We start from the raw sequence: 25,394 nt of genomic DNA, 5'->3' as shown, positions 1-25,394 counted from the left end.
AGATGCATTTAAATACATCTATAACAAAAAAAAAAAAAAAAAAAAAAAAAAAAAAAAACTTGTAGTTACAATTAGGGGAAAAAAATCCCACCCCAACCAAAATTTTATAAAATTAAGACAAAAATACTGTTTGCATGATACACAGTAACATTTCCTCAAGCAATGCAAACACTGCTTAAGTAGGCGAATATGCATTTGAATTAAAAATGAAAATAATATTTGAAGTAACAAAATATATTAGATTTAAGCTACAATTACTCTCTATATATATTTATATATACATAAATAATATAGCATGGTTCATGCATTTCATTTAATTATGTTAACATAATTATTTTTAATGAAACTTTTTTAACTGTATCATTATTCACATAAATGTTATGAAAACGATTTTTATAGCATTTTCTTATGGTTCAGTGTAAGAAATGTTAAAGATTAAAATTTTAAAGATAAAAATTTCAAAATAAAGTTGTTTTAGTAACTAAAAAAGCATTCTTACTCAAGAGTTCTTTTAAAAAATTGAATTACATTTTATTCTAAATATTGCATACAGAATGATGAAATCTCAACTATTTCCTATTCTTACAGATTTCTAAATTATAAATTAATGTCATATTTATGCATATATATACGTATCTATTTTCTTAAATTTTTATTATTCATAAGATCATTTGCTCTGTATTTTATTACAAGCATTTACTTGCTACAAACAATGATACTTCAGAAAAACAAAAAACCTATATACCATTATACATGTAGCAGAACATGACATTTTAAGTAAAACATGAAGTATAGAATGCTAAAGAAAAAGCCAACAGCTATGGTAAATCTATATGTATTTCCTTTGTGTTTTTCATTACTTTATGGAATCATTATATGTATTCATAATATATGATTATGTTCCAGCATGTGAAATATTAGTTATGTGAGCACTAAAGTTTTTAATTAGCTTGCACAAAACTGAAAATTTCACCTATTAAAAATCTACTAGGCCACCACCATAAAATTCCAAGTTGTTAATATTTGGAAATATCACTGAAGTTGGCAGCTTTTGGAAATAAGTCTTTAAAAAAACTTACTTCAGAACCTGTATCAGTATACTAACGAATTCATGAGAAATTTTTCTTCACACCAGGGAAAGTATACATGAACAGCTAAGAAGAACTGCAAGTTCAGTTCAGCAAAAAATTTACAGTAATCATTTTCAGTTGAATTTACAACTGTTTTGAACTTTTGCTCAGGGAATTTGCAATTTTATTGCACTTTCTCCAATACAATGTTGTGCATGTATGAAATTTAAAAAAATAAAGAAAGAAATATTTGAAGATCCCATACATCAATCAGGAAATGAATCAATGATGTCTTTCTTATTCTATGAAGGATTTCAACAATACTCTGCCTAATGCTGGAATTACATTTTGCACACACTTCTCAACTACACTATCATCAAATTGGAGCTATAACAAAGAACGTTATTCCTTTCCTCCCACCTGCTTATTCATATGAATTAACACAAGCTAGCTAAATATTAAAAAAATTCATAACCTAAAAAATTTTTCATCTAAAGAAAAGTTTTTTTATTTTCAAATGCTCAGCTATATCAGCATTTTTACTTCTAAAAGATACTCATACCATCACACTGCACAATTTTTTTAAAAAAATCTTTTTATATGTAAAATGTTACGTAATAGTTATGTAACATGTAATAAAAAAATTTTAGCTTTATATTACAGCTGCTATGATACAAAACAACAGAACTTGAATACTGTAACAAATTTTCAGATGGCATTATTTTATAATAAGGTTACATACAGTAACAAATATAATTTATTTTCAGATGGAGTGAAAGCATAATTGCCTTGCTAAAGATAAAAAAAAAGGGGGGAGGCTAGATTAGAAACATATTACAAAATGGAATAAGAATCTTTAAATAAATATAAAATAGACAGACACACAGCTGAAGAAAAAAGAAACAACAGCATTGTAAAATTCTCATTTCACAGTATACTAAATAACACAGACAAAGAAGTTCTTGATACAAAAATAGCATTGTTTCTGCCAAGAAACATAATTAACAATTAAAATCGCTACAATTCAGATACAGAGAAATTCTTTTTTTTTCCTCCTAATTTAATGAAGCTGTAATAAAAATTAAAACTAACAGTAACTCATGAAATTATAGTGACTAAATTTTATACTCTGATTTTAAACGAAAAGCTTATTTAAAAAAAAAAAAAAAAATTATAAAAGAATTATTTAGAACTTAATTTATTTATTATATAAAATATTTGTTGGTCAAAGTTATTTATTTACGAATTCAAATGCTAATGAAACTAAGATTTATTCAAATTAAATTTTAAATTCTACATATAACAAAATGGTATTTATATATCTAGCACTTTCAAAAGAAAAGACAGTTACATCTACCCTACTGTAAGGGGAGGGGGAATATGTAGTTATGCTGCTAGAAATCATATTTTGTGATGCCTTAAAAAGGCTTATTTCAGTGAACTGATGATCTCGCATAGAACACAAGAATGTGCTTTCCAAAAACAACCCCCCCCCCAAAAAAAAAATACAATGAAGTGTTTTACTTGATATTACACATATAATGCTTAACAAATAATTTTTAAAAAAATCTTGAGAGAATAGTATATAAAATCAAAATTAAAAACCCAATTAATTTATCAAAAAGCTAATGTGCAGTTTCAAAAAATTTATCTGCAAAATATCAACTGTCTGATAGCAGCATTTATTTTCCAACATATATAAACCACTTGCATGAACCACTTGCATGAATATATAAACCACTTGCATGAACTCTTATTCAAGACACTATAGGTGGGATAGTCTCATACCTCAAGCACAAATAACAATTCAAACAAAGTTAGTATACTATTGTAAACACTTGAATTCTTTCCACCTGTATTTTGTTTTTGTGTATTGATTTGGTATTTTATTTATTTATTTACTGCTTTTAGGTTGATAATTTGTATGCTTGTGTTTTTATTTGTGACACAGAACTGCAGATCTTTCAATTCTGAGCACAATAACATTGGAAACGTCAAACTAGCTCAATTAGAAACAGGACTTAGAAGAGAAGGGCTAGTTCATAGAGCTTTTTCCTCTGAAACAGGAAATGAAGAGTGATCACGGTTGTCATGTTGACAATGATTGCAATTCATGCAATTTGCAGCAAAGAAATAAATGTTTTAAATTTGAAAAGAAAACCTTAAAAAAACTGTCCGTGAAAAAATAACTTTAAATTAGGAAAGAATATGTTCTTACTATAAGCATTTATAATGTTTAAAAAGTTAATAAGACTTATTTATTGATTTTAAAATAGATAAAAAATGTTTTCTTAAAAGTTGCAGGTCTTTCCCCCTGTGCATTTATTATTAAAACATGAAGGGGGAAATATGGCATTCATTATCTTTTCTTCATTTGTATACCGAAAGAATTCTATTACTCTTCCTAAGATAACTATAATAACAGCTTTTTAAAGTTAGGGCCCACCAAACAACACACAAAAAAAGAAAAGAAAAAACTTAGTTCGGAGTAGTTTTGAAAGATATATGTCAGTTCCCCCCTGCAGCTAAAAAAGAGGAACTTATGTTTGACTGTCCTTGAAATCTTTAGTTTTATTCAAAATTTAATCTAAGATTGCTTTTTTGACCTACCTATAAATTTTACACTGGTATGTTTCTCTTCCAATTTGATATAATAACAGATATTTTAAAGATTTGTCTAACTTATTCTCACATTTATACACATATACTGCATTTAAATAAATACAAGATGATTGTCTTAAGTCTGACAAAACAACTTTAACTTTGCTCACAGTATCTGAAGAGAATTACGTAATCCTTCAAAAGAGGGGCAAAAGAGGAACATCCTTTTTATGCGAAATTACTTAAGAAGTTTTATATGATTATAAATTACACAAAATGCTCAGCTAACTTTTCGTTTTTACAAATTATCAATGCACTCTTATTTATTTTTACAGTTAGGGCATCCAGCAATATTTGCATCATCATTTGGGAATTCTATTTTAAAATCATTCATATTTAATTCATTATTCCTATCATCATTTTCATTATCCGCCTCAAAATTAATTTTCTTCAAATGTAATTTGTGTAGTCTCAAAAGCAATCTGCATTATTTTTCTTTTCTTGGAAGAGTATAGGATTTAAAGTTTCTTTTGCAGCAATACAAGAAAGCAATTTTTCATGTCATCTTCACAATCACTGCATAGACAATGTTCAATGCAAATTCTTGCATTCTTGACATTAACAGAATCCGGTCTTCAACACATTTATCCATATTTTTTTTACCAAAAGCAATTTTCCTTTGGAAAATGAAATAAGATATCATCATCTTTCTCATTTCCTTGAATTTTATGACACTTTGCTACAACACAGGAAGACATATCATGTAAACAATGCTTTACAACAGTGTCTCAAACTTACAATGCACATAGGCCAATGTACAATTTGAAAGTAGCAGAGGGACAGCAATTGCAATAAGTAAATAAATAAGGCTGAAATTCTTTTTAAGAAAACAAAATTTTTTAATTAAATTAAAAAATTAAAAACCTTTTAATAGATATTTGTAAAAATATAAGAATAAAAACAAAGAAAATATCAAACTTATATTTTGCCTGAAATCTAAGAGTTAGTATTTGCAAGAAATTTCGGCTAATCTTTGGAATATGGTAACAGGTGGTTTGGCGACATTTTGGTAAGGCAATAAAGGTTACTTGCTAGGACTTTAGCAGTGTACATGGATAAAGTCAAGAGTGTGCGCAATGCCATTTTTGTGCAATTCTGGGATGTTTTTTTAAGTGAAAATAGGTCGACGTGTACATGGATTCCGTGTATGTGTAATTCTTAAAAACGCGGCAAGCAGTTTGCGATTCTGCACTTTCTCCCAATTTCGCACCTAATCTTCGTCACGATTAAGCACTTTTGTTCCATAAAAGTTCTAGCATAAGCGTAATTCGGCTAGCAGATTGTTGGAAAAAAATGTTGAGTAAAAAAAAAACATGCCTTTACTTCATGAAAACAAAATGGTGTCCAAACAAAAACTAGCAGGATGCTGTAGCAGGGTTGGTCGCCAAAAAATTTCCAAGTTACCATAATCCAAAGATTAACCGGAATTTCTGCTGGTCACAATTTAGAATTAAAACAGACAGCTAAATATTAAATTTTTCAGACTTACATTTATTCAACTAATTGTAATATATTGAAATACTAAATAATTTACTTTTAATTTAAACTAAAAAGAAATAAATATAGGCTTTCCAAAAGGGACAAAACTTCAAAAAAAAAATTTTAGGGGAATTCATTCATAAAATTACAGAGGGCCACACATGGCTCGTGGGCCCTCTGTTTGACATTGCTTTACTAGAAAACTATACATGTGATTAAAATTAATTTGGGATGTTCACATTGCTAGTTTTAAACAGACAAAGTCAGATCAGATGCAACATAGTGACGTCAGGCTACTTCCTGTTAACCCCCTATGAGGATCGTGCTGTTGAAAAGTCACACAAAGAAATGACCTAGCCCTTCTGTTTAACCCTGATTAGAGAGTTCCCGCAACAATTTTTTCACCAATATGGCAAGATTTGGCAATATCTCGCCAACCTGGCAGTTTCGTGGAAAATTTGCAAAAACACATTTTCAAAAACCCTATGATGATTTTTCCAAAAGTACATGCTACAATGTATAAATAGAGATTGGAGATCTGTGAAGTTCACGAATAAAATGCAAGATTCAGCAATTAGCTTAAGTAAGAGTTATATGCTGAAAGTGATTTGAAAAACTTTACAATATATTTCATATGCTAAGGGAGGAATTGCTTAATATTCACATTCTCCAAGTTATTTCCAGCTTGTATTGTGCTTTGTGTACTACTTATTGTGCTTATTTTCAAATTAAACTTTTCATTTCTCCCTGCTTATTAAGTCTAGAAAACCTTACTTCTGGGATTAAATGTTATTTCACGAACTATTTCACTATTCTTATACTAATAACATAATCATATAATGAAATGTGCTATTTTCAGATTTAGACTGCTTTCCATATTTATTTTTTTCCAAGGTAAGAGATACATGCACATTATTACACTTTTGATACATACTTCTAGGCTAATAATCTGCATAGAAAAGTTTTTTTCTAACCTTTGGAACAAAATTAACATTTTTTCATAACATTTTAATCTACAGCTTCCGTTTAATTTAATGCTTAAACATTTACCGATTTCATGAAGAAGTATACGCAATACAACGTAATAACTAATAATTATAACTAACAAAAACTGTGTAGCGTTATTTAAAAGTAGTGAGTTATAATTAGGTCTCTAATTTAGCTAGTTAGATTTTAACAATTTCTGAACTTGCATGTTTCAGTATTAGGACTTGTATATTAAGGCAACCATTTGCCAGTTTCTAGATATATTTTATATTATAATTAGGTATTTATCTAAAAAAATCAACTGATAAATCCACTCGCAAGCAAATCTTTGCTACTTTTATTCTAGTAGAAATTCCATGGTAATCACTTAGAACAAAGAAACTGTTCTCTTTAGTAATTCTGCAGCAAAATGCTGTATTTTTTCAGAAATTTTACCGCAATATTTTTTCCAAACCACACAACTTCAACAAGTGCATACTTTTAAGTTGAATTAAATATGATAAATACCACGCTCATTCTATAAAAATCACTGGAATTTAGAATACAACAAAAAGAATGCATATGAAAATGGCGACATGGCTTGTTAAAATTGAAGATTTGGAAAATTTTTAAGTATACTGGCATGATTACCCAAAAAGTTTGGTGCATTCTAAAAATTTGCATTTTCTATTAAGATGGTTGCACTAATAGATTACATACCCAGATATTTAACAAATCTGCTTTATAGAAAATACTAAATAGTTCAGATTTTTGAGAAAAATCTATTTAAAAACACTAATACGTTTAACAATGTTTCGACTTTAGGCAACAAAAGCGATTCAAATAATAAACGATTAAATTCAAATCTTAGAATGCACAAGTAACATTAAAAATGCCCGTTAAAAGCTTTGATGCACCACCTAGTCCCAATACTTCAACAATGAATTCTTTTTTGGGGGAGAGAGGACGATAAAAATACTTCAGTATCCTAAGCTCTACAATACAATTAATTAACTTCACAATAAGTTGATTGTTGTTTGTTCTCTATAGGATTTCCTGGCCAAGCCATCGGTTGCAAAAATTTCTGGATATAGTTATGTACAACATAAATCTCAACGACTTTAGCAAACAGAAGGGATTCAAATAAATATACTATTTCTGAAAACTAAATCCAAATCCCACAATGCACAAGTAACATTAAAATTGCATGTTAAAATCCGTGATGCAACAAGCACAGCACCAACCATTTCCAATGTTTCCCAACAATGAGTGTATTTTTTGCGATAAAAATAAAAATAAAATATACTTCGGTATCCTTTAATTACCTTCACGATAATCATAATGCTGTTTGTTCTTTGCTGGACTTCCTGGACAAATCTTCCATCCATCACCGGCTGCAAAAATTTCTGGATATAATTTTGCACAACAAAACAAATCTCAACAGCAAACTGTATCGTCTTTAGCAAACAAAAGTGATTCATATAAACGTACAACTTTTGCAGACTAAATCCAAATCTTATAATGCACAAGTAATATTAAAAATGCATGTTAAAAGCTCTGATGTAACAAATACAACACAACCCAATTCCAAAATTCTCAAAAATGAATGCTTTTTTTTTTTGGATAAAATAAATTAAAATACTTCAGTATCCTAAACTCTAAAATGCAATTAGTTACCTTCACGATAATAAGTATGCTGTTTGTTCTCCATAGGACTTCCAGGACAAGCCTTCCATCCATCATCGGCTGCAAAAATTTCTGGATATAATTATAAAAACCAACATAAATCTCTACAGCAACTCCATCGACTTTAGCACACAAAAGTTATTCAAATAAATACACTACTTCTGGAAACTAAATCCAAATCCTATAATGCACAAACAACATTAAAAATGCATTTTAAAAACTCTGATATGGCAAGCAGAGCAGCACCTAATTCCAATACTTCTCAAAAATGATTTTTTTTTTTTTGGTGTGTCTGTGTATGTGATATAAATAAATAAAAATACTTCAGTATCCTTAACTCTAAAATGCAATTAGTTACCTCCACGATAAGCAGAATGCTGTCTGTTCTCTGCAGGATTTTCCGGCCAAGCCTTCCATCCACCATCGGCTGCAAAAATGTCTGGATATAATTACGCACAACAACATAAATTTCGACAGCAGTACTGATAAATCAAGCTATATTCAAATACAACAAATTGCAGACCACATATGCCAATGAATTCCAAAACGCAAACATAATCCAGTAACACTGAGAGGTAGAAAAATAGAATTCAGAAAACACAGATGCACAAAAGCAACAGTACCTCCACTAAGATGAATGACACTAATGATTAGATGTTTTATTTTTCAAAACACCCCACATGGCTGCTCTCTGCGAGCATATTATACCTAATGTCAAAAGATTACATTGCTCAATGTTCCAAACACTCAAGTACAAAAAGAACTTGAAATTTAATATTGTCAAATGGTACAGGAAGTTCCTCAGACTACTTCATCATTGGTATGGTCTTCAATGTAAATCCACAGATGATTTTCCATGTATTGATCAAGTAAATATAAATCATGTGTATTAGGTTTATAATAAACTATGTCTGAGCAAATAAATAATGCAGGTAATATATTCATGCTTGAAAATTCTCAGTGAAGATGAGGAATCATGCATAATACCCCAATTTAGAATATTTTCACATCCGAATAGGGTCATAAATTTGTAAAGAAAATGTCGACAGAAAAGAAAAGTCAAGGAAATGTCTAGAAGAAAGAAATATCAACATAAAACTATTATATATACACACATACATACAGAAATTCTTGAGGTATTTCATGCCATTTGTCTATATACTGATTCTTTAAAATAATTTTATAAAAGAAATCCATTTATGGATATATGCTACATCACATACTTGCTATATTTAATTCTTTCTTAATTAAAAATGTGTATTTTTCAATGAAATGACCATAGTGAGCTAGGAGAATTTTGAAAGAGTAGAAACGGCAGATTCAGAAAGATCAGACATATTGTATAGATCTATATGACATTGAACTAAAAATAACTGGGATAGTATAAAATGTTCAACTATTTTGTCATAAATTTATAATTATAATTTGTCTTTTTTCCATCCCAAACAAAGTTTGACATTTTACACTTTATAAAATTGATTTACTTGTTAATTTAAGAGATCATACTTAAAATACAAGAATTTGTAATCCACAATAACACTGAAAAAAAAAATTCCCTTTATATTATGAATGCAATACATTTTTAGTGTGTAACTAAACTACTCAAGAAACTACTTTTTTTAACGTAAATATTTAGAAAGAGATTTTTTTTTTTTTTATATATAGAGGGTGTTTACACTTTTTAGAACAAATTCAATGAAGAATTCTTTTTAAGAAAAAGCAATCATTTGGAATTAAAATTTCTAGGTGCAACTTATTAACTGAAATGAGAAAATATGTGTACTAGTTTTATTCTTTTTTAAAAATATCCGATGTAAACAAAGCTGTGGATTGAAGGATATATTTTTCCACTTTCCAGAGAGAAATATACCTGTTCCATAATTAAAAAAAAAAAAAGAAAAAAGAAAAGAAAAAAGAAAAGAAAGAAAGAAAAAAACATTGTCAAATGCAAGGTATTGAAATTTCTACCATTAAATCACTGGTAATGAAAGAAAATTCGCCAACGAAGAAAATCAACTGCAAAGTTTTTAACTACATCAGTAGCAAAGGTAAATAAAATAATAAACCAAGATTTGCAATTTAAAAAGCTAAAAAACTTGGTTCACAACTTTTGTCAAAGCATGTAGCTTAACACAGAACAATTTTATAGACCCCTGTAAGAAAACTATTTAGCAGGAGATAATTGAAAATAAATTGTGACCCTTGAGGGAGCAACAGCAACCTAAATGGCAAACACAAAAATGTCAATTTAGTATAGAAAACGAAGGAAAGAAATTTATAATTTTCTGTCAATGCAAAGAAAATTTCAGTGAGGTGTTTTTAGTATAGAAAACGAAGGAAAGAAATTTATAATTTTCTGTCAATGCAAAGAAAATTTCAGTGAGGTTATTATGATTCTCACACAATTCTCTTACAATGGGAAATTAAAAATATGAAGAATGGAAAAAATGTTAATACCAATTCAACCTATAATCAAGAGGAAGTTTTAGATTGGATATTTACAGAAAACATTCCATTTCTTTATCCCAATGATTTTGGAACAGTGAACATCATCGAGACAAAGCTACAAGTAGTACTGTGAAACGTACCACTGCATTCCTTAAAAAAATAATGACATACATATATACCTATTCAGCATATTCCTGCAAAGTCTCCTGGCATTTCACCTCAGCTTGTTCTAGAAAAGACGAGTGGTTGCACGCAGGATTTTTTGTGAAACCCTATATAATTTTAATTATATAATTTATTAATTTATTTTGTTTTTTGGACAAAACAAAAAGCCTTTTGGGAATAAAATCATCGGATATTACATTTGCCCCTGCGCAGATAACTTTCATTTTACTAGGATACCAACTGAATTTGGCACCACTAAACCTTGCTGCAGACGTGCATGGCTTTCACTGCATACCTGCCACAAATGGGCTATTGTGCCTTTGGCCTCTCAAAAAGATATCTTCTAATTGCAAAACAATTGATTGAAGGACTCTTGAAAGTAGTGGAACAGAAATGGAAAACAAGCTTCGTGGAAATTCCAATGCATACTTATAGTCCAGAAAAAAGGCTATCAGATCAAATATTTAAAAAAATAAGTCTTTACATTTTAAACACTAATTAAATGTCCACAAAATCATTCTAAAAATGTATAAACACCCTTTGTTTTATGCATTTTGGAATTACATCAGACAAAGTATGGAAAAATAACTCCATTCTGTGAAAACTTTCTATTTTACAACTAAAATGCAAAAATATCAGTTGAGTTTTTTAGATAACTTCTTCTGGAAAAGCCTAACTTAATATTTTTGGAACTAACATACATGCTCCAGAAATAACACATTTTACAGAAAACAAAAATATCTTAAGTCCAGAAAAAAAAAAGACTATCAGAAAAAAGGCTATCGTCTAAACAATAACGAATCAATAGCCCTTAAAATAAATGATATAATACTTGTAGTAAAAAATTAATCCATAGAAGAAAAGAATTTTGGTACATTCCTTTAATTCTCACAAAACAATCAGCTAATTTTATAAATTCACAGATCAGTTTTATGTCTTTATATACAATTATAAAAATCTAAACTGGAGAATTAAATCTAAGGATAAATATACAAATAAGTATAAAAAGAAAAGAATCCTTCAACTACCTCTGCCTAAAAATAAATTTTCAAAAGCCTTGTATGAACTTTTTTTTTGGGGGGGGGAAGAAGATAAATTTATTTTAAAGTTAAGATGCCTTCTCAGATACAATATAAATAGATCAGTAGATATATTTCTAAGCACCTATCTACTGATCTACTTATATTGTAGGCTATCTGCCTGCTTATAATATTATACTTTTGATATAACTAATATACATCATAATTTAGAAATAATATGATTACAGTTTAGCATTTTGGACAATTTTTCTGCCTGGTTTACTACTGAAAGAAAGACGAACGATTTTTTTCCCTTCCTTTAGGAAAAAATTGCAAGTTGTTATTTTTCAATTACCCAGCTATCAGCTAGTTTGTAATGGAGAACCAATTTCCCTTTTACATTTTAACCCCAAAGTAATCTGTGGTGATTGGCTGTTGTGACAAAGCAGAGAAACTGTTCCAAACAGTTGTTCTTCTGAAACTAACAGATGTGTGACAGCAACCTAACAAATCAAACAAGCAAATGTGCGAAACGAACTATGGTCTGAATTGCACGAAAATGAGAATAAGAGAATTAAAAAGAAGAGAATTAATCCAACTTTAAAGTTGTATATGCATTTCAAGACTTGACGATAAGATTAAATTAAATAATAAATTAACAATTAAAAAAGATTACATCAAGGTGAATCCATTTCATATTCAAAACATAAATAAAAAAAGGGGGGAAATAATAGTTAACACAATAGAACAAACTATGATTATGAAACAAGACTTACCACAAGAGATCGGTATCAAGTCAGCTAAGATGTCTGACGTTGTTTGTTTCTTCAAATGTCTTTTTGTCTTTTGATGTTTCTCGATATCTCCCTTGTGAGCTCGGATTTTTTTGCCACATATTTTGCAATATGCAAGAGTTGGATCCTCGGGCACGGCTGTGACCCATGCTGCATTCAAAAACAAATAAATAAAACTGCATTAAAATATGTGAGCTAATAGCATCTAGATTTCTAAATTATTTACTTTACACAAACATAATTATGTTTAATTTCTGGAATGATTGTGACCCCATTTCAAAAATCCTGAAACTACTTTTGAGTAAAAAATTTAACATATTTCAAATATTCAGAATATTTAGGCAATACACATATATACATGCAGCTACACATATTTTCAATCAATTCCTTTAGTGAAGCAAAAAGTAAATTTTTAAAAAAATGTATATTAGACTACTACATTTCACAAAGTTGCACAGTTCTGAATATTAAAAAAAAATAATTGCTAAGACTGTCTTGTTTTTCAAGGGGATTAAGTTTTAAGGAACTACAGTATTAATATTTTTTTATTAACTTAAAGTTTAATATCATCAGAAAGATATTTTAAAAAGGCCTACTCATTTCAAAGTACATAAAATTCTGACATTAATTGGCAGTTTAATGGATATGAAGAGTAAAACAGGGATGTTTTCTTTTATTAAACATTTAATTTGAGGCCAAGACAGAACAGAATAATAAGCTGCATCAAATCAGAAGGTTGACGAGGGATACCATCTGTAGTTAAACAGTACCCAATCACTTCACCTCTATCCCTGCTAGTCAAACAAAAGAAATTGGTCTTCCAATTCACTTGTGTACAAGCTACATAAAGACAGAAAAACACTCCTCCCACAAAAATAATGGGAATCCTTAGCCGGCAGGCATTTAACCCGTTCAGCACAGGCATGTCATATATACATGCACCTACACATATTTTCATCAGCAGCAAACATTACCTCGCGGCCGGGTGTGTCATGTTTGAATCGCCATTTAATTCACTCTATGGCCGGGCGCACCACATTTGACTTTTTAGACAGAATGTTTAATTAGTATTTTTTATTGCCGCTAGATGTAGCTGTATGTCTGTTATTGGGAAATACATCAAAAGTTAAGTATGTGTACCTTCATTCCTATGCAATGTTTTTTATTTTTGGTATTTTGTTTCGGAATGAGAGGGAGAATCGTGGGTGGGTGTTGAGCAATGTAATGTCTCTTTAACTGGGTCATTTGATATAAACAACGTATGTGATCTCGATGCTTTGTACTTTTTATTTTTGCGATATAGGTATCTGAACATAGAAGAACATACACAGGCAAAATGAAAGTGCTATCTGTCCGTAGAAGATACACAAATGCTAAACGAGTCAAATTTGCTAATATCCTATTCCTGTGACATCTGCAACATTGGACTTTGTGTACACCCATTTTTCAAAGAATATCATACACTGTCTCTTTTCTGAAATATTGCTTGCTTTTCGTTGTTTGCACATTGAATTTTTATGAAAGACAGTTTTAATTTTAATTATGTGTTGTGTTAAATAAAATCTGCCATTAGTTTAGAAAAACAACAAATATTCTCAAATTTTCACAGAAAAAAAAAATTTGTGAACATAGCGCTGTGAAAATTTGAGAATATAATGCAATAGCAAACAACAAAAATATTTGTTGTTTGACTTCTAAACTAATATTTGTTCAGCCGGCGTGTTATTGTATCTTAATTATAGAAGCCCCAAACAGGCTTATTTTCTGCTTAAAATCTACGATTGTTTGGATATTTTTCCATATATATTTGTGGGATAAAGGAAAAAATTATAATATTTTAGAATGAGTATTTTATAAAATTTTTAAGAAAAATATAACAATAAAGGTTTAAAATTAGTTCTGACAACTATCTGAATGTTCTTCTCATAATGTACCAAAAATTGGATCAATTGGATGACAAATTTAATTTATACAAATTTTTTTCCAAAGTTAGGTTTAGCAATGCGAATTGCTCGTCCCCCCAAGACGATGTATCTGGTTAACGCACCGTCCCAAGAGAACGCTTCAGTAACAGAGGTGCCCATCATGAACGGGTTAAAGCCAAGGCAATTCATACAAGGTGATGCAATAATTCAGCTAATGCAAACAAAAATCCCTTTACAGTATATTTGTTTTTGCTTGAATATCGTATTATCTATTCCCTCACTGTTGCGAAAAAAAGGGAAAAGTTTTATGCAAAAAAAAAAAAAAAAAAAAAAAAAAAAAAAAAATTTTTTTTTGGAATGTTCGGCTTTTAGATTTTATACTGTAGTAACCCATTTCATAATTTTTGTATAACTGCTGAAGTTTCATCAATTACATTACACAGGGTCATGTGAAATTTCATAAATAGCCATACAAGATTTAATCAGATTACATCAAGGCAAAATAAAATAAGATTTTGGAAATGGAACATTTTCAGCAGTGTTGGCAAGCGTCTTTCCAGGTGGAGAATACCAAAAGAAACTGACTTACTCATATCATATGTTTATATTCATGAACAACATGATTATACATCTAATAAATTTCGAATTTCATTACATGGAAGCTCCGAAGACTGCAGACACTACAACCAAGTCTCTATCATTCTTTTCCAGTGATGATTCAGTTTTGAAAAATATTTGGATAATACTAAAGAGGCTAAAGCAAAGTGAATGAAAATAAAGAACCAAAAGCCTTTAAATATAAAAAATGAGGAAATATAAACAAGATTTCTACACAGCCTTCAAAGAAATATGATAGTTCTTGCAAGACATCTCTTTTAGAACTTATAAAAGTCTGTTTTGAAAAGTTAAAAGAAGTAAGCCCCAATAGTAACAGTTCTTCCTCCTACTCAAGTTAAAAACTTCTCAGCTCTGAAGTTTATCAAATAGGATCTACAGTCCTCAAACAAAGATGTTGCCGAAGCTATACTGTTTTTTAGAAATTACTAATGCCCATTTTACAATAAATGCTAATATATATAATTTGCTATGCCATCATTTTTTTCTGCAGCATCTATTACTTCTTTTATATTAAAAAAAATAAGCTGTAACACATGTGTATATGTTTACATATTAGGGAGTCCGTCATTTTCCCTAACGACTCCACAGCTGTTAGTAAGACAAAAACAATGACTATGACAACAAATCAATTTTAAAATTTAGGGAAGTCTATCCTCTGGATGCATTGAAGAATGGGAAAATTAAACAAATATTTAAAAAATTTTCAGACCCTGATAACTAAAAAGTTGGGGAGGGGCGACACAAACGTAAATACGGTATACCAAGAGAAACCACTTCTTAATGTAAGATATTTTTCAAAAAGGGGATGAAGATTTTTTATCTGCTTACAAAATTGCTTCTATTTAAGTATAAAAATGTTGGGGAAAGTGTAGAATCATCCACTGCTTGGTGCGTTTCGCAAAATCGCAAACAACAAGTCGAGTTACACAAACTTGGTACCCATGTACACATCAACCTATTTTCACTTAAAAAAACATCAGAGAATTGCATACTCCCTTGACTTTGTCCATGTACACATCCATATGTGCCATATAAGTAGCCGATTCTGCACTTTAGTCAAATGTTGTACAGCAGTTGATAGGATTAAGATTTAAATTAGCTGTTTTATATACATACCTCTAAGTAAATTATACATTTAAACAATGATCAGTTTTGCAATACACACATTTTAGATGCAGCTGCATACCAGTTACAGAATACACATGATGAACAAATTACTGTACAATTCCCTAAAGTTGTTATGCTGACACAAGGTTGCTTTGGCAAATCATAATATGGAAACTGAGACAAAGAAATCGGGCCAGAGATTTAAAAGCTCAGAAGTATAATACATGGGCATTTTGTAGTATCAAGCACCCAATGTAAATGCTAAGGCAAATAACAATCCTGGGTTGATCTTTACATTACGGTAACTGGTAGTTTGGCGACATTTTGGAGGCGATAAAGGTTACTACCTGGGACTTTGGTAATAATGTGAGCAGTACTGAGTTCCGATTACGCATTATTTTGTGTGGGGGAAATGCGAGATCATGGGATATGTCATGTGATATTAATGGACGAATTACGGTTCTTTAATCGGAAAAGGGGGGAAATCGGGAAAAAATCTGGAAATTTTGTATTTGGCTTTATTCTGTGTTGTGTGAAATAGTGTTTGTGAATTTTTGGATCCCATGGCCGTAAGTAAAGTGAATTCGAAATGGGTATTTAGTGGTATTGAAAAGGATAGTAAGAAATGTTTTTTAAGGTTGTGTGAGAGAGAAATAAACATGTTTTATTATGTTATTTATTTTACCTGGTATCTTGCTTTGAAAGATAAGTATGATTTTAAAGATTCTGAAAGAGAATGAAGAAAAGTGTATCCGCCACGTAATGAAGATTCTGAAGGAGATTAGGTAAGTTAGTATTTTTAATTATTTTTATGCATTGTTGGAAATGTAAGGTGGAAAGGAATTTGGTATTATTGGGAAAATTGTTATTAGTAATGATTTAGTTTAAAGTAATTAGGATTGTAAGGTAATTTTTATTAATTGAATGTATGTGCTCATGTATATTTTAAGTGGTGTTTTTGAATTTAATTATATTTTAATGAAATGATAGTTATTTTGTGAATTTTATACTTGTAGGAATTTGGTGTATGTTTAAGTTGAAATAAACGTGCATGGAAATAATTTAAATATTTGATAATAAATATTTGTAATGCTTCATGTATGAATTCGTTGGTGACGTGTATAATGTAATAGATGATTTAGAGGTAAAAGTTTTTGGATATTTTATTTATTTTATATGTGGAAATGTTCATATTTGTAAAGGGTAAATACTTTTTCGCGATCATGTAATTTCATATATGTTCTTTTTACCGGGTTTAAAGATTGAGAAAATTGTCATGTATTTTCGTGAAATTTTTTTAATTTATGAGATAAAAGCAGTGTACATGGATATAGTGAAGAGTGTGCGCAATGCCATTTTTGTGCAATTCTGGGATGTTTTTTTAAGTAAAAATAAGTCGACGTGTACATGGTTCAGTGATATTTTAATGAAATGATAGTTATTTTGTGAATTTTATGCTTGTAGGAATTTGGTTTACGTTTAAGTTGAAATAAACGTGCATGGAAATAATTTAAATATTTGTAATGCTTCATGTATGAATTCGTTGGTGACGTGTATAATGTAATAGATGATTTAGAGGTAAAAGTTTTTGGATATTTTATTTATTTTATATGTGGAAATGTTCATATTTGTAAAGGGTAAATACTTTTTCGCGATCAGGTAATTTCATATATGTTCTTTTTACCGGGTTTAAAGATTGAGAAAATTGTCATGTATTTTCGTGAAATTTTTCGAATTTATGAGAAAAAAGCAGTGTACATGGATATAGTGAAGAGTGTGCGCAATGCCATTTTTGTGCAATTCTGGGATGTTTTTTTAAGTAAAAATAAGTCGGCGTGTACATGGTTTTATGTGTATGTGTTATTTTGAAAAACGCGTAAGGTGTATGGTATTGTGCACTTTTTCTGAATTTTGCAGTGAATATTTGTCATGATTAAGCAGTTTTGTTTGATAAAATTTCTAGCATAAGTGTAATTCGGCTAGTAGATTGTTGGAAGAAGTGTTCAGTAGATAAGAAGAAAAGAAACATGTCTTTACTTCGTGAAGACAAAATGGCGGCGGGGAAAAAAAAATAGAGGGTTGCTGTAGGGGAGTTGGTCGCCAAATTTTCGCCAAAAAATCGCCAAGTTACCGTAATGTAAAGATCAACCCAATCCTGTAATTAGAAATTATAGTGTGAGCGTATCTACTGGTATTTCATATGCTTATGTCATTAAAAGCGATGCATGTGTTTGTAAACACACAAGCAGCATTAACTCATATCATACAGATATTGATGAATTGCTTTATGTTTTCAAAGATGTTTATTGCATCTTCTTTTCAAAGATGTTTATTGCATCTTCAAGGAGTTCAGCAAAATGTCTGAAGTTATTTCAATGCACAATTCTATTAAAATAATTAGACTGTATTCCTGAAATACAGGCTACAGAAAATTCTATTGACAAATTATTTATTTTCTATATTCAGACATTTTTAACGTAGCTAAATAAGGCTACTAATTCCAAGAAATTTTTATTATAGTGTAAACTGGTTACCTAGCTTCTGTAACATATCTTCTGATGTTTATTTTATGCATTCTTTTTCTCACACCAATACATTCATACTTTCTTAGATCTTTGTTCTTTGAGTCAACAGTGTGTGATATTAGTGACTCTACTTTTAAAAGCCTTAGCTTAACAAAAAACTTTTACCATCTGGACATTGTTCGTCTATGTTTTACATTGGAACTTTGAATTAATTTCTGCAATTATTTTCAGAAATGAATTTGAAACTTTTAAGCTTCTTCGATCAAGGGTAGGACATCGCGTTCAGGCTCCCTAGTGTCTAAGCACCATTACATAGAGAGGAACATGGACACTTTACACAATCATGCAGCACTAAGCAACAATGAAATATACTGAATGTGTAAACTCAGCACAGCAGCATATTTCTGCTTCATGTGGTGTACATTTTTTTTTTTTTTTTTTATATTGCGAGAAACAGCAATTCTATTAACAATTAAAATCAGCTAATTTTTGAAACACTGCATATAAATCACAAAGATATTGCAACATACAAATCTTTATGAAAGGGTACACATAACTTAAATTCTCAACAAAGTTTAAAAAAATAATCGATAGTAAGATTTCAGTATTATAAATTAAACTTACTGATTTAACATACTTTTTACAAAGAAATAATATATTTTTCAAGAAAAAGTTTGTTGCAATGATTTTACTTAATAAAAATGGAAAAAAATTTTTAATTCAACAAAATTATGTCATTTCAAATGGGCACCGACAGGTACTTTTAAATAACTGTCACCCAACCAATATAGTGGTTAGTGAGACTGACTGCCCTAGCAATGGGCCCAAGTTCACATCTCAGACGGCTGTAAGAAATGGCCACCACTTCCGGGCCTTGTAGTGACACAAGGCTAATTAATGGCTATTATATAAAGCATCCTGTTCTTTAAAAAAAAAAAAAAAAAAAGGTATTTTTAAATATCAGGAAGTTATGGCTTTTCTGCTATTAAAACTTTTTTTTTTTTGAAAAGACGTCTCATATTTAATCAAGGAAAATATATGCATGGAATCTGCTTCTTTCAATACCAAAAACTGATGTTATTCTTAAAACATAAACAAAATAATGCTTGATTATCTGACAAAGCATGTTACAAGTAACTACATGAGACAAATTAGACTATTTAAAAATTGGATAAATAACATCCCCATTTCGACAAATAATAAAATTTTAGTATATAATGCAAATGGTTAAAATACTTTTTCAAATCACAATGTCTTGACAAATACAGCCATTGCAATGTTATAAATAACTAATTTTGAGCAACTTAGCAGAAGTGCTAAATTTAGCTGCAAGATACTATTGCGCGACACCTGATATACTGCTTCCGTTAATTTTTTTTATATCCATTAAAAATGAATTTAAAAGGGCGAGAAGATGAAACTAAATGACGGAAATAATAGAAAGTGGCTAAAAAAATAAATTCGCGAAAAACAAGAAACACAGTAAAGTTCAAAACAGCAAGAAATACAAACAAGGAAAGAAATAAAACAGCAAGATTTACAGAGTTTTTGTTATAAAACGAATCAATCGTTCATATATTGCAAAAACTTTGAAAAAAAATTCAGTAATTCTACAAACAAAATAAACAAAAAATTGACGTCGATCTAAACGGCTAAAATTTTAAATTAAAATTATAAGACGGGTAAATATGAATAACACAAAAAAACAAGAATTAATGTATACACCTTTTATATACGTTTACAAACATGAATTTTAACATTTCTCAAAAAACATACGCGCAAAAGCATGTTATATATAGTTATTACATACAGCAGTATATTATTCATTAAGCCTAAATGCCACGGCATACGCTTTTTTCGAAAGCAAAAACGCTGCAAATTCTCTTATGAAAAGTTTCGTTTCGGGGACATATAAGTAAGCCATCACATGAATGAAAGCAAATTACTTTAGTAAAAAGTACCTCACATAAGCTTCTTCTCTAGCTTTCACAATGGAATCTTCAAATGATTTTACCATTGGAAGACATTCAAGTCCAATGCACAATGATGACGCCATTTTAATATGAGAACAACATAAACCTTATATAACAAGAAGCTTATACTATTTCACATTTAATAACACAGTCAATGAACAGATATGTCACCCAACGCATATTCTACTAACTTCTTCTTCATTTGGCGTAATTTTAGTGTTACCTTAAAGATTGGCGTCCTGGGCGTCGCCCTGAAGCCCGAGCGGCCGCCATAATGACAACCCGTGCCGAAACGACATCGATCTCGCCAAAGCGCGACTATAAACACACTTACCGTATCGGTCTTCCCATTCTTTTTTGAAAACCCTTTTGCTGTCATATCCTTTCCATTTTCCCGTAGATTCGCGACCTTTTTTAGCTGGAGGTTGTTCTGGATCTTCTTGTGGAACTGGTATAGTTATCGCACTCAATTCTTCTATATCGGTATGGGTATAAGCTGGCTGTTGGGTGACCACCACATTGGTCGGAACGGGAACAACAGATTGTGCGGCCGCCATGTCTCGCAACGCCAAGAGCTGAATGCTCGAAAGTGGTGAGGCGAACGCATGGTTTCGAGGTGCATCATGGGAAAATCAAGCTGCAACTGCGAACCGATTTTCAGACAAGAGACATAATACGCGCGGATCCTCAAAATTCGCCAAATTGTTTTCGAAATTTACTTAGCAGCGCACTCGCCAAAAATGTTTGCGCTCAACATTTAAAATGAGATAACGAGTTTTCAGATTTATAATTTGTTATTTTGAACTAAAATATTTACTTTACCTGAATATTAAATTTCATGGAAAAAAATAATGTAAATTGCCATTTTCATTATCTAAGGTTAAAAAAAACTGATTATAAAGTAAATTAAATATGCTAAATTTAGGTCAGTAAAATTAATTCTTTTTATTTCTTACTGAAAAATATTTAGTAAGCATAATTATTTAATTACATGTGACGTACATGAATAAGAATTACTTTGCTTACTTATTGGTACTTTATTTATTACGTAATTTTATAAGTATTTTATTTACAGATAACATGTGGTTACCGGTACTTTGAGTTCCACATTCGATCACGGCAAAGCACTCGAAGGCTATCTGCAAAGTCTTGTTGTTGATAAGTAAATAATAAAATTGTTGATGATAAATAAATTATAATTAAAAATATAATTTGCTGAATGCATTTCTGCACTTTGTATTTTATTAAAATATCCCCTCCCCTCTGTTGGTAGTAGTGAAATCAGTGCGGGTTAAGTGGTCAAAGCGGACAGTGGCTACAGCGGATACGTGAGGGTAGCTGGGTGGACAGAGCAGACATTCTTGCACCTATTGTGTTGTTTACCTAATCAGTCACATGTCATCTATTGTGTAGTTTCGAGCTTCGCACCTGCTGTAGAGATAAGCCGATACTTTTAACAGAAAAGGCTTTTCACATTTTCTCAGTAGATGATCGATCCTTATGAAGTGTGTATGCCGTTTTATAGCCTCGAAAAAGTCTGTGATGGAAACCATAGCCATTTCAAAAAAATTACTCTCTACAGAAAAAGGAAAAGAATGATTATCCACACCGTTTACACCGAAAAAATAAATTAGGAATGAGTTGGATATGTAAGACAAATCGTTGTAAAGGAAATCTAAAGACTAAATTTTCAATAGGAAGTACTAAAGAAAACTAAACATTCCTGCGTGCTGGGATGGAAGTTAGAGACTTGCAGAAAAAGAGTCCGAGAAGAAACTCTGCACAGAAAAAAAAAAAATAATAATAATAATTCTTATCTCCAGCACTTGAGACTGTACCTGAAATTTTAAAGATATGGTCTTTTTAAATTATTTTGTGATACTGCTGTTGAATTGAATTTTATAGTTTAAGTGCGAAGAATATGATATTTAACAGATAAAGGTAAGACACAAAACGCCTTTTTTTAAAACCCGCCCCTTGGGCATAATATAAAATCTGAATTTTTTTTTTTTTTCTGTTAAGTGTCTTTTTCTTCGCGCTTACACTACATACTGTTTTACAGCAAAATCACAAATTGTTTTAAAGCTGCATAGCAGCGTAATTCCCGATGCAGTGTCAAGTTTTGGCTTACATTTTTTTATATTTTTTCCCGTCTTTCCTCAGTTCATCCTCAATTTTTCCTCCGTTCATCATATCAATATTCAGTTTTATTAGCAAGATGGTTAGCAAAAAAAATTTCTTTGTCTTTTTATTATTAACATTTTATGTGTTAGCTTTATTTATTAAATATCAAGTTCTTCGCACTTAACGTTACATAAAATTCAATTGAACACCAAAATAACAAAATATTTAAAAACAGCCTATTTTAGAATTCCCGATACAACCTTAGAGTTTGCCATACATATTTTCATATTCGTTATATTATTTCTTTAAAAGCTAGCCTCTAGAGCAGCGAGCCGTCAAAAATAGTTATCATAAAAAAGAAAAAGTATATAATGATTTTAATGAATGGAGCTAGTGTAATTTCATAAAAGTATGCAGTATTTCTAATTAAAGATTTCATTACTTTAATACATCTTTATAGAAGTCAATTCCATTAAAAAGTGGAAACAAATATTCTTAAGAACTGTGTTTATTGCTTTTAAATCATTTAGTCCCTTATCACTTTCAGATTAAATTTGAAATAATTATTCAGTAACATTCCAGATTAAATACGAAAATATTTTAGACTTTGCTGAATATCAGCACGTAAAGGCGGGGAAGATAAAAGTATTTTGTTTCCTGTCGCGGCAACACATTTTTTTCAAATTTGTAGATTAAAATTGAAACATGAATCCCTTATATTTTTTTTTAATGGAAAACAATCTCGCGCGCTGAAAATAAAAATGTTTTATTTCGGACAGTGTTGCCACTGCTCACTTTGGAACCGAAGCAAATTCGGGCTTCGAAATGCGCATGTTCGAGAGGAGGAATACGTTATTCAAAATTTTATGAATCTCGCTTTTTCACAGTTAGAGGCATATGCATACATGCATGCAGATTCTTCATTATTTAATTTCTTTAAAAATAATTCAGGGCAATATTTAGATACAATAATTGATACGCCGTTTACAGTGAAACAACGCAAAATTCCATTTTGAGACTAATAGTGGCTTTTGAGCTAAAAAAAAGCTAAAAAAGGTTACTGGATACAAACTTATTCGAAGAATGAAGACCTGGTTAAAGAGCCAACAAATATCCAGAGAAGAGTGTATCAGTTTATTCTCTGTCTCTGGATGAAAATTCTGAGACAAATTTTACGCAGTAACGAAATCATTATTCCTCCCTAAGATTTCGATATCAGAATGATTTATAGTTTTCATCCCCCCCTCCCCACCAAAAAATCTGATGTGTACATTACCTGACTTCCTTGTACGGAATGTTAAATTATACGCATTTTTTCTTGCATTTCATTTAAACTTTATTGAATTCAGTTAAATCTACTTTGTCGATAGCGCATAAACCACAATAGAATAAATGCACTTTTTATAATTCACTATATCTATTTACCATAGCGATACTCTGATCCTAGGCCCACTTAACAGCGTTACATTTCGTTCATTTTATAACACAGAATGTACAAAAATTATATCATCTGAAGAATTATGTAATCGTTGCTACATGTTCTATTCAAATACTATAATAAATCTAAAACGACATACAAAAGAAATTAAACAAATAAAAAACAGTTTTTCACAGACTATTCAACCCTGCTTACCTAATCCGCATACGCTACTCGTTAACATTCTCCTCAGACATTCTCATAAACTCGTAAACATCTCCACAAACATACCCGTAAACATTCTCCTGTCCCAAACAGACTGGTGACAGTATTTTCTGCGAATATGAAACACTTATTTCCTTGAATTTCCTTAGAGATGTATTTCTTATTCAATTTATTCAGTTCTCAATTCGCGGCAATGCAAAAATAATAAAAATACAAAATATCTTCTTTAAAAATTTAGAGATATAGAAAAGCATAAAACACCAAAACAGTTTTTAAAAAAAAATTACAATATTAAAATTACAGTTTCTACGCAAAAACAAGCAATTCGGTGATCGGGCAAGAAGACAGATTTTTCGGTGCTCAAAACTGAAAGTTTACTTTTGGTTTCACTCGGCAAAAACACATTGAAGGCGTAGAAACCGATTTAATTTGTTGTGGACGCTATGCTGAGTCAATATATGGGATAGTTTTAATAATTTAAATGATAATTCCAGAATGGATTAAGCATAACTTAATTCGAAATAATAAAAGAAGGCGTTACTTTGTTGTTGCTTAGTTTCTCTAGATTGGCAGCAAATCCACTATTCTGCAAATTTTCAAATGTAAGCAAATACGGCTGCTAGGGTTAAAAAACGAGGCTTATCCGCACTTAAACAACCGTTAAATTGTTGATAATTCTATAACTATAACATGCAGGTTAACTTAAAAGCATAAAAACCTTAAGAGGAAAATAAGAGCAACATAATTCAATTATACAATATATATAATTTTTAAAGCAAAATATGCACGATTTACAAACATATAAGAATAAAAAAACTGAGCTGACTGGAGCCGATTAACAGATTTGGTATGGCCGATTGCCACCAAAGAGGGAGCTGCAGAACTACATCCTATAGCTGTCCTATATACAAAATTTCAGCGTTCTAAGGCTATTCGTTTTTGAGTTATGCGAAATACATACATACGTACGTACGTACAGACGCCATGAAAAAAAATCTCTTCTGAATCGATTTAAATCAGTTTTATAAACTTTTCGGGAAAGAGAATATTGCATTCTGTCGATACGTACAGATGTCACGCAAAAACATCATTACATTGCATTCGATAGCGGTCAAAATGAATATTTCGTTGAAATATGGTTCCTGGAATTTTTCGTGATTACGATACTTCCTTTACTTCGTAGAAGGAAGTA

At 30.4% G+C, this 25,394-nt stretch overlaps 1 protein-coding gene across 12 annotated transcripts in view; it reads right to left on the bottom strand.

Moving 5' to 3' along the window:
- Positions 1-21,070, bottom strand: part of Su(var)3-7 (Suppressor of variegation 3-7) — a 70,112-nt gene extending 49,042 nt beyond the window's left edge. For 2 of the 12 annotated variants that reach the window (XM_035375193.2, XM_035375195.2), the window contains exons 1-5: positions 20,771-21,070; positions 12,271-12,438; positions 8,221-8,289; positions 7,854-7,934; positions 7,502-7,570 (exon numbers count right to left, since the gene is read on the bottom strand). In XM_035375193.2, the coding sequence (XP_035231084.1) occupies positions 7,502-7,570; positions 7,854-7,934; positions 8,221-8,289; positions 12,271-12,438; positions 20,771-20,993 (610 nt within the window). In that variant the 5' untranslated portion in view covers positions 20,994-21,070. The remainder of the gene's footprint in view (positions 1-7,501; positions 7,571-7,853; positions 7,935-8,220; positions 8,290-12,270; positions 12,439-20,770) is intronic. The other 10 variants (XM_035375199.2, XM_035375201.2, XM_035375194.2 and 7 more) reach the window with 9 other exon arrangements.
- Positions 21,071-25,394: the final 4,324 nt, after the last annotated feature.

Source organism: Stegodyphus dumicola, chromosome 9 (genome assembly GCF_044657685.1).
Source record: "Stegodyphus dumicola isolate Sdum_Otavi_A_Nest chromosome 9, ASM4465768v1".
NCBI lineage: Eukaryota > Metazoa > Arthropoda > Arachnida > Araneae > Eresidae > Stegodyphus > Stegodyphus dumicola.
This window is presented reverse-complemented; position numbering and strand designations above follow the sequence as displayed.